A 17,155-nucleotide genomic window follows, 5' to 3' on the forward strand; every position below is an offset into this window, starting at 1 on the left:
AGAATCACGCATCCCAACACAGAGACTTACTGACAGCTACATTCAGAATGACAAAAACCAGAATTATTTTTGTTTGACAAAAAAAAAAGATCCATAGAGCGCAGAAAGAAGGAAAAGAATTATTTTCGTATAATGATTAAGTGAAAGTTTGCAGACAAGCCACAAAAATAAAAAGGGAAAATAAAAAGCGATGATTAAATACGCTTTCACTGCCCATAGCAAAGCGATTAAGTGCTCTGAACTGAAACGAGGTCTATGGCAAATGATTGTAATGAAGCTTTGAACAAAATATAAATTAAAACAAATGTATATACATATAAATAAATATATATAAATACACTGAAGGGCTTAAGCCAAGAGCAACTGATTACTGAAGGCGTAGTATAAATAAAAGTTAAGAATATTTATTAAATCTTTTGATGCTGATAGAAATAACAAACTGGAGTTTAGCTAAATTAAATATTATTTTATTTAAAATATAAAAAAAAAGATTTTTATTATAATTATATATATTTATTTGCTTAGGAATGTTTTAAGTATTTGATTGATTGTTAAGGAAATTTTCTCAGTCCAATTAAATTATTTTAAAAACATTTTTAAGTTTTCTGGATTTATAGAGTACTACTGACATTGTGACTTAGAGTTAATTAATAAAAATATTCCTGGAAATTCGAGTTGCTACACAGTCTCCATAATTGGCCCCACTTGATTCTTGGCATGCTTTTTGATTGTATTTTAAAATAAAAATCTGTACTTCTTCACAATGTATTCCTGCTTCAAAATAATGATATCAGTTTTCTGAGAATTTTAAATAGAACAAAAGCACGTCAAAAATTCAAAACGAAACGAGAATACTCTTTTAGAATACGATGAACTAAAGACACACAGTCACAGAAGTTGTGACTGCCCTTTCGTTTCAGTTAAAGCGAAAACTTTTATTCAATGTGAAACTTTGGCAAAATAGCAAACAATATTTAGCGAAAAATATACACACAAAAGAACTAGCTCGGCCATGTAACTGAGTTGCTCTGTACACGTGTATATATATATATATATATATATGTGTGTGTGTGTGCTTGTGTTTGTGCTAAAAACATCTGCGATGTGACAGCATGATGCCATGCAGCACAGGCAAAAGAGTCGGGCAGCTCTGACCCGCATAAGTATGCTACAAAAAGCATGCGGCTCACCTCCTACCCTTATGTCACGGTGTAACAGCCAGAAGTCCCAGACACGTACACACACACTCACACACACACTTACACAAATAGATTCTCTCCCTATGCAGTCGCTAAGTTGTGCACAATGCTTGAACAAACATTCGAGTAGTGTGACATATACATATTGCAGCACTTACCCCCTCTACTCACATATAGAGTACTTAATACTTCTCAGCGTGTTCCACTTGGGCCGGAAAAAAGAAACGCGACGTGAAGCGATTTTCATGTGTAAATCAATATTGCAATACAAGAAAACTATATATATATATATATATATATTTATATATATACTTATATTTATGTATATTATATGTGATGGCTGAGCTGAGTTGAGACATTTTTGATATGAAGCCTAAGCTCAGGCATCTTTAGCCAGAGCATAGCTCAAGTAGACTTCAAGCTCGTGCGAAACTTTAGGAGATACAATTTTATGCTCTGTTTGTATTCGTCGGAAGCCAGCACATCCTTTTTTATATATACATAATAATATTTTTATTTAGAGCTGCGAATTGACTTTAGTTTACTTTTGATGATGCGAATGTGTTTGAACAGTGTTACTTATCGGAGTGGAATTTGCACGAGAAAGTTAAGGATTTATTTTTTAAATACTTATTAGTAAAATAAATAAAAAAATAAATAATTATTTATATATATGAATATATATCAACTATAATTTGTATATATATAATATTTTTATTTATTATAAAATATAAAATAAAAAAATTTTATAATCAAATTTATAGTATAAAAATGTTTTTATATTCCCTAATTATGCATTTTGTATTTGCAAATTTAGCGGCATTCCTGATAGCCGTTTTGTACATATATTTTTGTGTATATATTTCTACTCTAATGAATTCTGCAATCCGATTTACACATTTTAGTTAATTTTTTAGTCCGATTTGTGGCTTGCTGTTTTCTCAACTGAATACAAAAAATAAATTGTAGATAAGCGCAGAATCTATGTAGTTAATTTTACACTGCGGTTGGCAAAAAAACATGCATCAAGTGACATGTATATTGGTGGCAATAAAAATTAATATGCTTTACGTAACCGCAATACGAAAACTATCACAAAAATTTGCAGCTCTTGTATGTTTGTCTCTCTCTTTCTATTTTTATTTATTTCTATTAAATATGTTGTAAAATTAAATGTAAACTATATAGTTCCGGTATTTAATGGACAAATATGAAATGAAAATTGTTGTTAACATTTGGAAATTAAGAATAGAATAAGCAAAGTAAGCTTATAAAATGTTTCGATATTTCGGGAAAGTTTAACAATATATTTCACTCACCTAATGCCGCCCACATTTAATATAATCCGATTTTCGCCATCCATGTTGCATGCAACAGTTGTGGTAACAGCAGCCGCATGCCCAAAGTTATTACCTCTTGACCAAACACTATTTGAGCAGTTGAATTCACAAATCCCTTAATAATTTAACACACATAAAACACATAATTATTATAATGTTAATATTTATTATATTATATTATTTAGATTTTTTTTCGTACTATGTAATTCAAAGACACAAGCACAAACGCGAAATGCTTTTTAATTAGAGTTAAGTCCCTAAAGCCCGCTGGCTGCAGCTGCTTCACGTCCTTTTGGTTTGCTTTGCATATCCTTTGACTGCAAAAAAGAGCGAATAAATGTGAAATGCTGCATTAGTTGAGTTTTTTTTTCCATTTTTGTAAAGTAAACCCAAATTGGGTTTTAGCCCGAAGTGATGTGTGTGTGTACTTAGAGATATGAGTGCAATGCATAAAATATGTGGGTCAAGAGCTCTTACTACACTCTCGTAATGGACATTATCATTTATGTGCTTAAATTGTTAAGCTCAGCATAAAATTTTGCAATATCAACGAAACTTCAGGTGCTACAGATTCGTATTTTAAAGAGAACAAATTTTGTTTAGAATAATAAAAAATAATACAATAAAAAAATATAGCAAAAATAATAAATTAAAATAAAAATGATTTATTTTATTATAAGTAGAAAATTGTAAAATAAATATAAGTATGGCTTAAGCAAATTAAATTAAAGAATAAATAAATGAATATTATAAAACTGTATTTAATTAGTAATACACAATTTTATTGTTATAATATTTGTAGCAAAAATATATGTAATAAATATGGATAAATAAAAGTAAAATAAAAAATTAAAACTAAATATTTATATTATATTATATTATATACAATTAATTTGGCATATAATTTTACAATTTCAAAATTCATGATTCATATTTAAATTCGATTTGAAAATTGAATCCATGCAGAGGTCTATCAAGGTCTTTGGATGCCACAGCTTTGACAACAACTGTCGAGCAGAATGTGAAATGTCATAGATTCAATAAACGGCAATGGAAAGTCACATAAACGGCTTCGGGCTCGGCTTCGACTTCGACATTCCATTAATTTAATATATACAAGAGGGCACTGTCAGTATCAAATGCCAAATAATGTGGGAGACGCCACAGATATGTAAATATGACAGCTGCTTCGACAGCTACGTCCCATGTTCTTTGGCCTGAATTTAAAAGAAATTTCTCAGTCAGCCCACATTAAACATGAGCGAATGTTTATTGCCAGCTGAGATGGTGAGGGTCGGGTGGCTCGAGGCGAGGCGGCGAAAACTTTTGTTGTCTTAGATTGTGCTGATTGATAGTCAGTGAAACATGAGCAAAACTTGTGGCCCAAACAAATGGCAGCCACCCACCCATAGATGCGAAACTGACAAATGGTTCTTTGAAAGACAAAAAGAAAAATGCTTTTCACTTTCTGTTGTCAAAGTTTTAGATTTTCGCGTAATTTGAAATAATAAATAGTTGCGAAACAAATAATTTATGTGCTTTGATTGTGATGGAAATATATATTCAAATGTATCTCCGAGAGCTTTGTATTCCGTGCTCCAGCGGAGACATGGCGACTAGGAAACTAGTCATATTTCAAATGTTATGCTAATATTATGTTTTTCAAGTGCTTGCGTCTATGGTATACAGCAATATGAGTTATGAGCCAGCTTGTCGTTAATGAAAATCGCATAGAAAGGCTGTATATGAAAATTAATTGAAGCGAGTGAGTGACAAATTAATAACGAGTCGAGACGAAGGACTCAAGTAAAAATGTAAATATAGCGAAAGAGAGAAACATGTAGAATGAGAGAGAGAGAGAAGAAGAGAGTCTTTTAGAGAGAGCGGGATAGGGGGAGAGAGAGATAAATAGTGTGTGAGAGAGAGGGAAGAAGAGAGAGAAAGAGAAAAGATGAGTGGAAAAATGAGAAATAGACAGAAAAAGTGAGAGAGAGCGAAAGAGAGTAAATAAAAGGATATTGAGTGGAGAGAGTAGAGAGAGAAAGAGTAATGCACAAAGAGAAAGAGACGGAAAGAGAGAGAGTGGCAAAGAAAGAAATATACAGAGTAAGACAGTACAAAAAAAAATGAGCGAGAGTGAAGGGAAAGCGATAAAAATAGATAGAGAAAGAGATAGGGAGAGAGAGAATAAGAGAGAGATGAAGCGAGTGGCAGATGTAGAACATAGACAAGTAGACAACGTAAGGAAAAAGAATTGAGTTAATAACGAGCAAACTAGACATATTGATGAAGTAGGGCCAAGAGGGGCAACAGATAGAGCTTGGGAAAGCGACTGCAATTTATACTTAAAGCAGATAAATTGCAGCTTCCAGCTTCACTCTGCCGCATAGCAATAAAATTGCCTAAGTACGAGGTCAATCTAGATGAAAATTTTAAAACCAAGAGAATTAATTTCAAAGAAATTGCTCAAGTAAAAATAAAAAAAAGTAAAAGAAAAATGCCTCTTTTTGGGGAAAAAAGCTTTCAATAGAGGCAGAAACACACACACATACATATCTAAATATGTATGTAATCAGGAGGGTATATATCACGTCGTTGAGGCATTTTTATGGCCAACAGTCGAATGGGCATCGTTGCCACTTGCAGCGCATTTAACGACGAACATTTTTTTTCTTGCTTTTATTCTGTTACTTTTTTTGTCAACCACTTTGCTTGGTATGCAAATTTTTTACTTGGCCGCACTTGTGCACATTCCGGTAATAACATTCAAGCCAAGTTGGGCAACTCGCTGGCCATGTGCTCGATGTCAAGCTAACAAAATGCCGGATAAGTGCGCTGCACCGAGCACAAAGTCTGTGGAAAAGGCCATTCAGCTGCTGATGGTTAATCAAGTAGCAAGGACTGAAGCACTCACCGGCCATATATCTGACTAGTCAGACTATCTGAATATATAAACGAGTGGCAGTACGAGTACAAGTAATCGAATCCAAGCAGCAGCAGCAGCAGCTGGACTTCAAGCTGGAGCTGGAGTTGGCAGCGTTTCAAGTGCGTCATCAATCTCTGCTGCGTACGAAATTTTCATTCATTGAGTTGAGAAGAGTCGGGACTTCAACATCGGAACGCCGACAGACAGACGACTGACGGAGAGAGCGAGGGAATTGTGCTTGAGTGCTGAGTGCTTTCTATTGGCGCTTTGTCTTAGCCGCATTGTGCGCCGCCTGTTGGTGGCACTTTTGGCCTCAACATTCAGTCAATCAACAGCTCATTGAGGCTTTCATGGATTGCCACTTCAAGGACTGAATCATTTTCACTTGAACATCCGTTTAATACCAATCGTGCTCACATGTGATCCTTGTGAATAACCAAGAACGTGATATTCAAATCAGCAAAAATCAAGAGATGTGAATGAGGTATGCTAGAGTGGGCAAAGTAAATGTGAGATAGAAGAAATAAACAAATTTAAAAGCTTTAATATACTAATTGCATGAAACTTATACGAAATCTGGTCGAATCTAAGCTCTTACTTATATTTCTACTTTGTCTAATATGCGACAATGCTGACAACTGAAAGATTGTAAATCGATATTTATCGATATTTCGTATTCATAGCAGTTTACTATAATCTAAGAGTTATTATTTGTAGGTATTCTAATAGCTTGTTGCTATTCTAATAGATATATGCTTAAAAATTATAGATTAACATTATCGATTCAGTCAACATCAAATATAATTTAAGAGCTATATGTTCTATATAGATAATATGAGTTATATGCTGTTGTTATAAGCTTCAATTTCTTAATGTATACTTCAATTGTATACGTGAGGAGCTCCTAATGTGCGACTGGTCAAAAATCAAAGTCTAAAAATCGATATTTATAGATTTTTATCGGATTGCAGGTAGCTGGGGAATAAGTTAAAATATCATAGAGATCTCGTGTTTAAATTTTAAATAATATAAGAAAGAGTCTATATTATTATTATATCATTATTATATTTGCTTATCGATATACATATATATATATATATATATATATATATATATATATATATATATATATATATATAAAAAATTAATTTTATATAAAGCTAAGAGTTTCTGTTCTATATAGCTTAGCTTTATATAAAATTAATTTTTTTTACTTTCGATAAATTATCAATTTTAATCAAGCTTAGCTATATTTTAAGTATATTTTATTTTGCAGTAAACTCTCTAATTACACGATTTGTCGTATTGTATTGTATACCGAAAGCAATTCAATTGACATCTACTATAATCGATATTTATCGATAGGATGTGTACATGATTTATTAACTATGGTCTAAATGCTATACTAGGCATTTAAGACATTTAAATGAATTCTTATGCAAACATTTCAGTAAATACTGCCCCTACAATCTTGCACCATTAAAGCTAATATATATGTGCCATAAAAAAACTTTTATACAGTTGTTTTACAACGTTTCCTTAACTAGAGGCTATCCAAATCAACGAAATTGCTGCTGCTGACAGTAACTGAGTAACTGTGTAAGTTACTATCTGTTCACGTTTATATATATAAATATATATTTATATATATTCTTAATATTTATGTTATATGTATGTTTATTCTTGCCTTCTGGCAGCGAGGCAAAAATAAAAAAGAACATTTGGCAAAACAATGCAGCTTACGCCAGATGCCTGGCTAAAAGTTGGGCATTACGCAAAAACTAAAAAACATTGTACAACAAGTTAAACAAGAAACGAAAAGAAACAACAAATATCAAAAAAACACAAACGAAACAAAATAATGAGAAAAGCGGAAAAGTGGAAAGCGGAAAGTGGAAAGTGGAAAGTGCAATGCCAAGTGATCAGACTGAACAGACATAAATATACAAGTTTGCATCTGGCATTGTTTGGCTACCAAATTACAACCAAAATCAATGGCAAGCTCTTCTTTTTCTTATTGTTGTTGTTGTTGTTGTAATGTGTCAGTTAGCCACAACTGCAGAACAAGGTCAAAACGCCATTGCCCGCCACAGAGACATGGCCATAACCAAAGAGCAAATCAGTTTATCAGTCAATAACAAAACGAAAAGATTTTTCTAACTGCTGTTGTCAGCAGCAAAGGTCAAAAAGCAGTTACAAAACTTCTATAAGCCCAAGAGATTATGATTATTACTTTAATATGTATTATAAAAAATGATTTCTATTATTTAACTTCTCTAATTGACAAAGTTTAATTTCATCTAATTGAATTGTTGACAGCATCTGTCAAAACTAATTCGACTTTTCTCTTAGCGTTTCACTACACAAAAGTTTCACAACTTTGTTAGAGCTGAATGTTTTTTCATGTTGCACAACATTTATTTAATGGCTTGATTGATTTTTTATTTTGGCTGTCAAAATTGGCATACAAAGTAACAATAAATGTGATTTTCTGCTAGATTTCATATGCAATTTCCTGTAGCGTTAAAGGTTTTACTTCAACTGAGTCAAGGCAATAACCATTTTGTCAGTTGTGGACTTAATTTCTCATTACATTTAACCACTTTTAAAGACAAGCTTGAACATGGCATTGACAGCTATCTCTTGATGCCGTTTGGAAAGCATTGAGCCATCTAGAAGCCTGCTCATTCCATGACAATAGACATAAGCTATTATACCTGAATTGAAAAGACGTCGCTCTTCGAAGCGACAATCTGTTCAGCATAGCTCACTCATCTCATCTGTTCCTTCCAGCAGCTCTAAGCATTCCCTATCAATTAAAATATACTCTGAGAACTTCTTTATAGAGTTCTGTACCTCATCTGGTTCTTACGTTCCCTCTAAGTCTCTGCCATTAGTGAACAGATACTCAGAGCAGCTCGTCTTCAGCTGTTGCAACTCATACATAGATTGAAGTTTTATATAAGATGTTGTAGCTTATATATATATATGTATATATATTATAAAAGATAACATTATTTTTTATATCTATTATCTATAAAGTTCACATTCTCTCAAGCATAATATTTTCATAAAAATCAAGCCAACTTTCATCAAGCATATTTATATAAATTCTTTCAAAACTTACCAAAAAAAGATGACAACAATAAGCTCTGACAAAAGCGGCGCACAACAAACTTTGCCACTGCCCTAGAATCTCAAGAGGAAAAACATTTTAGCCATGATAATGGCAGGAAATCCATAATTCATTTCTCTGTCCTCCTTAAAAAAAGAAGCAGCAGCAAAGATACTCCGCTAGTCCATCACTGTGGCACTGTGGCACTGTGGCCCTGTGTCTGCTACTAAGCAAATGCCACGCCTAAGCAAAGGGATCAAAAAATCTAATTACGAATACAATGCAAAACAAGACCGCTCAACGGCTTGACTGATAGATACCCTTGGTAATCTGCCGAGCTGCTATAGAAAGCTGATTATAGCAGAGAAAACGCTTTTATGCTTCTTCAGCTTGGAATGACAAAGAAAATCATAGCAAGTCAGTATGAGTATGAGTGTGAGTATTAGTAACATGAGTGTGAGCATGAGCACGAGTATGAGTTTGAGTATGAGTTTGAGTATGAGTATGAGTCTGAGTATGAGTACGAGTAAACGTAGGAGAAAGAATATCTAGCTCTTTTGACTTCTCAGTTCCCAGATATATCAATTAGAACAACTCAATCCCAAACAAAAATAAATACTTTAACTCTAAGCACGAACTCATTTGCCTGTTACATACATCTTGACAAAACTAATATGCCTCACTTAACATTTTCAATACAGTAAAATGTGAAAAAAAAGTATCTAATGCTCTGAGAAATCATTGGACTCTGCCAAAATGAGATTATGTATATAGGTATTTATAAGTATTGTATTATGGAGGTTATTTTTCTTTCTTCGCTTCTTTCTTTTGCTTACTACTTGGCAGATGTTGCAACTTTATGGCTGGGCATGTCCCTCTGCTTTGGGCATAAAATTAGGAGCAACAGAAATCGAATTCTGTTTTATGCGATTTATTACGGAATTATAATGCGCTACGCACTAGGCTGGGGCATTCGCATAAATATGTCCTAAATATTTGAATAATAGCTGATAAACTGATGAATTATGTTCATGTGTGGCATGCCTAATAGAGCTTGAATATACATACAATTTGATTGAAGAACATGTTAATATCATAAATCTTGAAGGCAACATACAACTCAGCTGTTGAATAAATGAGTCTAATATTAGGAATATAATAAATAAATAAATATTATTTTTGCTTCTACCGATATTATATATAAATATTAGAAAATTATTTATTTGCTTTTAGATATATTTAAAAAATATAATAATAATTATATATATATAATCTCAAATAAATAAATAATATTACAAATATATTTTTTTAATTGTCAGTGAATAAAGTAAAAAATAAACAAATATTTTGAAACTACAAACTTTAAAATTTTTGTAATTGTGAAAATTTTTAGTAAGTTTTAGGAAATTATAGAAAGGAAAAGTTATAGAAAAATTACCCTTTAGAATTAATCGATTGTGAGGCACAACAATGAACAAGTAAGACTGCCTTCGTCGGGAATGACTGACTAGAAAATACCGCGAATTCAGCATTGCGCTGCTTTTCCCATCATTCTGCATTTTTTATACACACACACATACATACACACGCACACATAAGCACACGCTCCGCTCAGTTTACTGCTCAGTTTACGCAGCGGCTGCATTTCAGCTGCATTTTAGGCTTTGCTATCGGAATTTAATTATTGAATAGCTTTTCTTTAGAGTTAATTACATTCTTAGTGCGTATTATTAATAATCCAGCCACAGCCAAAGTAGCTGCCATTTGAAATGAGTTTCTATCAATTGAGGAAGAAACAAAGTAGGTAACCGAAACACCAAATATTCAAATTTTCAGCACCTAAAATAACACAGTAAATTTGAAGCCTACTTCATTTAAAAAATTAAAAAAAAAAATTATAAAAAATTTTTTTTAAATATATCAAAATATTAAAAAAAAAAGCAATTTTAAGCCCTTTTGATAGAGAACAATAGGAACTTCGTAACTGCCTTTAAAAAAAAAACTGTGATTGATTTCAGAGCAGATAGATAGATCTCTTCTGGTATAAGTTTCGAGCTAAACTTATCTTCAATATAGTCTGCTTCTCACTTCTCTAAGTCTCATCACATCCTTTATATGAAACGACATTTGTCTTTGTCATATGAAACAGCTCATTCATGTCTATATGAGAGCATCAAAAGCTTACTACATCTTAACTCAGCTTTCATGAACACACATTTAACTGCTTGTTAACTTTAACAGCCAGTCAACACTAATTATTATAATGAAAGCAAGTGACGCGTAAGTTTTATGCGCCCAGCACTTAGTCGATAGTAAAATTTATAAACTAGTTAAGCCTAATGTAGTCTGTTATATTATCAACTATAAAATGTGTATGAAAATTGTGTAAACAAATTTACAGAACAGCAAGAACCACAACAACAACAACTAGACGAAGAACAAACAATATATTAGAAAATTGGCGTTCAGCTCGAATGCTTCATCAGGTAAACATTTGGTAGCCACGCCTCCCAGCCCCTAACTAAGCAAACATTTTGTGGCCAGGAAGGTGGTTTTTGACTAACGTAAAGCCTGGCCATGAAATGTTTGTGTGGTTTTGCTAACTTAAAAGCAAATATATTTACTTTTAATTAAAATCCCCTGCGAGGTATACTGAATGGCGTTGCCCAACTTCCAACATGACATCAACTGCAACTGCAACTGCAAATACACAAATATTTCGATTGCAGCTCGCATATGAAACCAAATTAGATAGTTTCCAATATGCACAACTCACCTGGAGGCCATCTATAGGTGTTTGCATCTACCATATTGATGCAATAAACATAAATAATCAATTAGTCGGAAAATGTTTGCAACTGAACGACAGCAGCAAGATAGAAAAGTTATTCTGTCAAGAGAGGTATATGCATATATATGAAGAGGAATACATTGGGAAAAAGTTTCATAATGCAAAAAGTTAGACTTGCGCATCATCTTCGATTATCTTACTCATAGTGCCTGGGTTGGAAAACAGTGGCCGGACATTTAAAATATTTTGGGTACTTGTTACTATTTGAGTTTACGAAGGTGAAGGACAAGACAAACTTGCTACGACCTTAGTGGAATCGACTAAAAATGATTTCACTTGGTGGAATGAAACATTTGTAAATTAACTACCAAGGCGTATACTTGATATTAATTAGAATAAAAAAGGATATACGAAACACTAAATAATAATGAAATAGTCTCTTTAATTATTTTTGAAATGCTTTGAGCAGCCAAACTAATTGAGATGAGCCCAAAAAACGGCTTTTTATGCCTGATCGAAATGCAGTTATTAAATTATAATTCTTATGAGCTACTAATTTAATTTTATGTATATTTTATATAATTTCGGCTTTTTTATTATATTTTAAATTTAAATTCAGTTGAAAATAGAAAGAGTTTGCATTTTTCTTAAGCGGAGAAGTACTCCAATAGAATATGTAGATAAAATGCTAAACATTTCATTCAATTCATTTTGCATTTTTTTTATTATTTTTTTATTTTTTTTGATGCGCGGATATGATGGTTCATGTCTTGGTATCCTAGGTTCGATTTTTAAAACATACAGGCGTATTATATGGGCTTAAGCATTTTATAATAAATTTAGCTTAGGTACATATTAAATATGTCTCCATTCCAATATATAAACAACTGTTTTATGGGCATTTGAATGTTGCAAAAGTACGAATTGCGCAAGTAAAAAGAAATTTTTACTTGCCATATATTATGCAGGCAAATATATATATATATATATATATATATATATATATACGTACTATTATATGTCATAAGCGCTTGTCGGCAAAGGCTTGGCTGTGGGAAATGAAAAGAAAATAGTTTCTTAGACTGGTGGCTGCCCTGGCAATGCCAAAAAGCAAATACCTACACTCACTTTACGCCACTCCTCAAACCAGCCCACTTTGCCGCCCATATAGTTCAAATAACTTTTTTTTTTTATTTTCATGACAAATGCTGAGAAAAATTTTCCACTTTTGCCAAGGCATAGAGGCGGAAAGGCGGAGGGTCGTAGCAGTGAGTAAAGCAATTTCTGATTTATGTTGCATTTGAAGGAGAACTAGCTGAATAAGTTATATAAGTAGTTGTATGTGTGTTAAGTATGTGTATGTCTGTGTGTATGAGTGTGTGCGTGTGTATGTAAATATCTAAGTCTATAGCAGTTAAATGTTCTCTTGGCTCGCCCAATCGCAGTTCAAGCGATTTTACAGCTGTAAAATATGAATGTGATGGATAACTGTGCATATATATCTCTATATATGTGTATAAATATATATATATAAAAGTCCATGATGTAACCACATAACTGTCAATAAATGGCTAGCAAAATGTCAGTTTGACATTGGTTTAAGCGGTCCATCATGCTGACAGCTTTGGCCACAAATAATAAAAAAATGTTTAGAATTGCTTTGGCATTCGAAATGTAGACAGAATCGAGCCATTTATAACAGTTGTTCGATTAATAGCTATCAATTCACATGCTGTTAAATAATATTCACTAAATTCAAATTTCAATTGCTTGTCTTTCGCCTGCTATCGAATTCTATTGAAATTCAAGTTCCCCTTTTGATAGAGATAAGTTTCAACTGAGTTGCAAATCATTTCGGTTAAAAATATCACATTCCTTAAAACTGAAACACAAAGACAAACACCTGAGGGAAGTTAATTTGGTCGCCAGCCGACTTTATCAATGCGTTAATATCGAGTCATCAAAGTAATTATCAAGCAACATCGACAAACAATCAATCACAATATAAACACAATTACACAGAATCAAAAGTTGCGAGTGCGTAGCTATGATTGACGTTCAAATACCCTAGATTTGTGCGTATATTAGCAATTTTTAGTTAATTTTTTATTAAATGGCAAGTGCTTCAAAATAAGATGTTAAAAAAAAAATATATATATATATAAATAATAAAATATTGAAGCTTATTTTGATTCTAAACTATCTGAACCAAAAATCGCTAAAAAAAATGGACAGATTTAGCAAAATTCTTATTTATGTGTTTTTATTCTTTTTTAATATAAATATATAATATAAACTATATATAAAATACTATAAGAATTTGGCAATGCAAGCTAAGGCTTTATTAGTTTTGTAGTAGGCGGCGTGGCTGATCCCATAAGCTATATATACATAATTAATAAGAATCAAGAGAGAAGTCGAGTCGAGTGCTGTCTGTAAAATATTTAAACAAATTTTCTCTAAGATTTTAGCTAAGTAAAAACTCACAATTTTCTATTTAGTTTTGACATTCTCAGTTAAATGTTTTATTTATTAATGTTGAGCATAGTAAATTCGTTTAAAATGAATTATTTAGACAACAATTTTATTCTATATTTTTATTGAACTAACATTAAAATTAAATAATCTATTTATCTAATTAAAATAAAATATTTTTAAAGAATTTTCTATGCTTATTATATATTAATTAATTATTGTTTTCTCTATTTAATACTAAACAATATTACAATAAATATATTTTCGACAACTAGAACAAAGAAAAATAGTTTAATATAGTTTTTTAATCAGATAAATATTTTATATAATTTTAAGATGATATAAATAAATATTTAGGATAAAATAAAATATAAACATTAAATTAGATCTATTTACTAATTTAGAACAAACATCTAAATTAGTCTCACAACTTTTAGCATAGTAAATAAGAGTTCGAACTTTTGCTATATTTACCAACAGACTTATTAGCTGAACTAAATAACTAATTGATAATACTTATAGTAAAAAAGAAAACAACAACAAATGGAAGGGTATAAAAAGCTGTAATCAAGGGCTGCCCATATGGAGAACATATCAATTGATGGCCGTGGGCCATGTGGGACGCTGACGTCAATTGGGGCGCTGCAAGAGCTGCAAGCGAGCGCAGCTTGTTTAATTAAATTTGCAAAGTATTTTTCTTGCAGTTAATTCTGTCAACAGCAATGCAGCAGGGGCAGGAATGAGAAGGGAGGATGCGAGGAAGGACGCTGGCTGAGCGCGGAGTGAGAGCTGAGGCAGAGCTTGAGGCGGGTCTAGGCATGAGACGGAGGATGAGATAGAGGCAGGGTCTGGCACAAGACTAGCACGGAGACTGTGAATGAGTATGAGAAAGAGGAAGAGGCAGCGTCAGGCAAGCTGAGCATAAGTTGCAGCAGCGACAAGTCAGGACGTGGCCATCAGCGCAGTTTCCGCACGCTTGGTGCCAGGTACTTTGTGCCGCGGGCGCCGGAAAGTAGGCTACACGGGAGTCAGTAGGTCACACAGCAGCAGTAAATGCTGTCAATGGTTATATGCCCGGCAGGTAGCTCCAGGTAGCTTCAGCTGCAGTCAGCATAGCGGAACAGTCCCGCATTCGAGCATCCGCATCCGCGGCGCTTGCTACACCCACGAGAATGCGAGCTCTAGTCAAGCCTGTTGCCCCAGGCATTCGTTATGTTCTCCTTGTTGTTGTTGTTGTTATTATTTTTTTTTATTATTTTGAAATCCTTGAGTTTTTCTTGGAATTTTCATAATTTGGTTAGCCTTTACCTGATTTTTTTGCTAACATATTTTTGTTTAAAAAAATGTTTATTATAAATATTTTGTTTTATCTTTGAGCACAAAGCTTGCAATAAAAACTTTTTCTAGACAACTTTATTAATTATAATTAATTTGTAGAACTTTGTTTGAGTGCGCAAAGGGAAAGGATGCTTGAGAATATATTTTTTCGAAATTTTTATATAAAAAAGTAAAAGTTTTCCTGCTGATTGATGGCAGTTGTAATAGAAATTTACAGAGCTTATTTGCTTGCTGGTTTCAACGTAAGCGATCCATCCTAAGCTATTCAATAACATTTTAAGTTAGCTTGACTGAAACTAAAGTGAGGTCAGATTAAGCTAAAGTGAGGTCAGGTTAGGTTAAAGTAAAGTTAGCTCAAGTTAAAGTTTGGCAGGGGTAAAAGTTAAGTTAAGGTGCAGGTTAAGCAAGGCTGGGATAGTTAGTGTAGAGAAGGGCTTATAGATTTTGTTAAGGATTGGCATAAGAATAAACTTTCAATAAATATAAGCTTGATGCTAGATAAAATAAGGTAAAGTTGTTTAAATATAGTTTAAGCATGGCAAATAGATGTGAGTTTAGTTAAAAGTTATGCAAAACAACTTAATGTAATGTGGGTTTAGGTATAATTAAGTCAGGCTAGTTTGTCTAAATAATATTCATAAGGATAGGCAATAAGTTGATGGTATTAAGCTTTCAGTTATATAGAAAGAAATTTTGATTGAGTTCATTTTAATTGAGGAAAATATGAAATTGGTTATAAGTCATATAAGATTGTATAGAAATTTGGTGAAGTCATATGAGGCTTAGACGAAGTATTTATACCCTGAAACCATTGAAAATGGGAGATTAGATTTTTAATGGCTTTGCGACAAGCTATGTAACGTAAGGAAAAGGCGTGACAGTCGCCTCTTGTTCAGCACAACGACCAATAATCGACATAAGCAAGTCCGTCTGTTCCTCTAAGTGTGTCTATATATGTGATTGAAATATCAGCTCTTTGCAATATTCAGGGTATTTTCTAGTTAGTCATATCGCGACTCGAGTACTTATAGTTGTCTTATGCCAAGCAGAATAAGTTGAAATTTTGATAAAGCTACACGAACGGCAGTTACTAAAATTAGGTTTCTATGAATTGAAAGACAATTTCAATATTCTGAGAATTTTTTTGTATGAAATTTGCGCATGGTTATTCAAAGTTTCATAGGAAAAAGACAGCTGACATTAATGAGCTGTTCAAGCCTGAACACATGTCAAAATTAAAATTAATATATGAGATCCAAAAAGCTGAAATCTATGTAATGTAAATTCCATTATTTAGCTGCAGCGAGCCTTGAAAATAATACGCTCAACTAATACAAAAATGTCATTAGAGAGATTTGTCAGAGTTAACTAAGTTCAAATACCTCAAAAAAGTCTTCATAAACTTTAATTAATCTAGGTTAGTGTAAACTATTTATTATGAAGGACACTCAACAGCCACTGAATACCATATTCAATTGAAAGATTATCCTGCAATTAAGCCCATCTGGCCAGCTGTTTTAGATGGCTCACAAAGGTCTTCCGCCAATTAACAATGGGCAGTCCATATGCTTTAAGTGCCAGCTGCGTGCATTTTATTAAAATTGTCGCGCAAATGAAATATGCAATGATGTGATTATAATTTAACGAGTGCAGACAGTATTGTAGTTGAGTTCTTTGCGAAATTGTTAGATAAAATATTCATATTACGCATACGCCTCATTGCAGCAAAGAAACGAATGGCGAATGCATACGCAGTTCTGATTACCAATTCCAGCAAATTCGTAGCCATTCGCTCTATTATAAATTCCTCTTTTTTTATGAAATTACACGCCACAACGAGCTGAGCAAATTACAGACACACAATTCAAGCTCTGCAGCAGTGGAGCACAAGTGAAGCCCATTAGAGACATCTAGCCGTAGCCACATGCATATGCCTTGGTTTTTGCTGGGTCGTAAACCTCTGGACGTGCA

The 17,155-nt window shown here is 32.9% G+C and overlaps 1 protein-coding gene across 1 annotated transcript in view; it reads right to left on the bottom strand.

Annotated features, from left to right (window-relative positions):
• Window positions 1-2,607, bottom strand: part of LOC111600363 (potassium voltage-gated channel protein Shaw) — a 38,361-nt gene extending 35,754 nt beyond the window's left edge. Inside the window, exon 1 of the mRNA XM_023316439.2 lies at window positions 2,519-2,607. Within this exon, the coding sequence (XP_023172207.2) occupies window positions 2,519-2,562 (44 nt within the window). The 5' untranslated portion in view covers window positions 2,563-2,607. The remainder of the gene's footprint in view (window positions 1-2,518) is intronic.
• Between the last annotated feature and the right edge of the window lie 14,548 nt (window positions 2,608-17,155).

Source organism: Drosophila hydei, unplaced genomic scaffold (assembly GCF_003285905.1).
Source record: "Drosophila hydei strain 15085-1641.00,03,60 unplaced genomic scaffold, DhydRS2 tig00008124-arrow-arrow-pilon, whole genome shotgun sequence".
NCBI lineage: Eukaryota > Metazoa > Arthropoda > Insecta > Diptera > Drosophilidae > Drosophila > Drosophila hydei.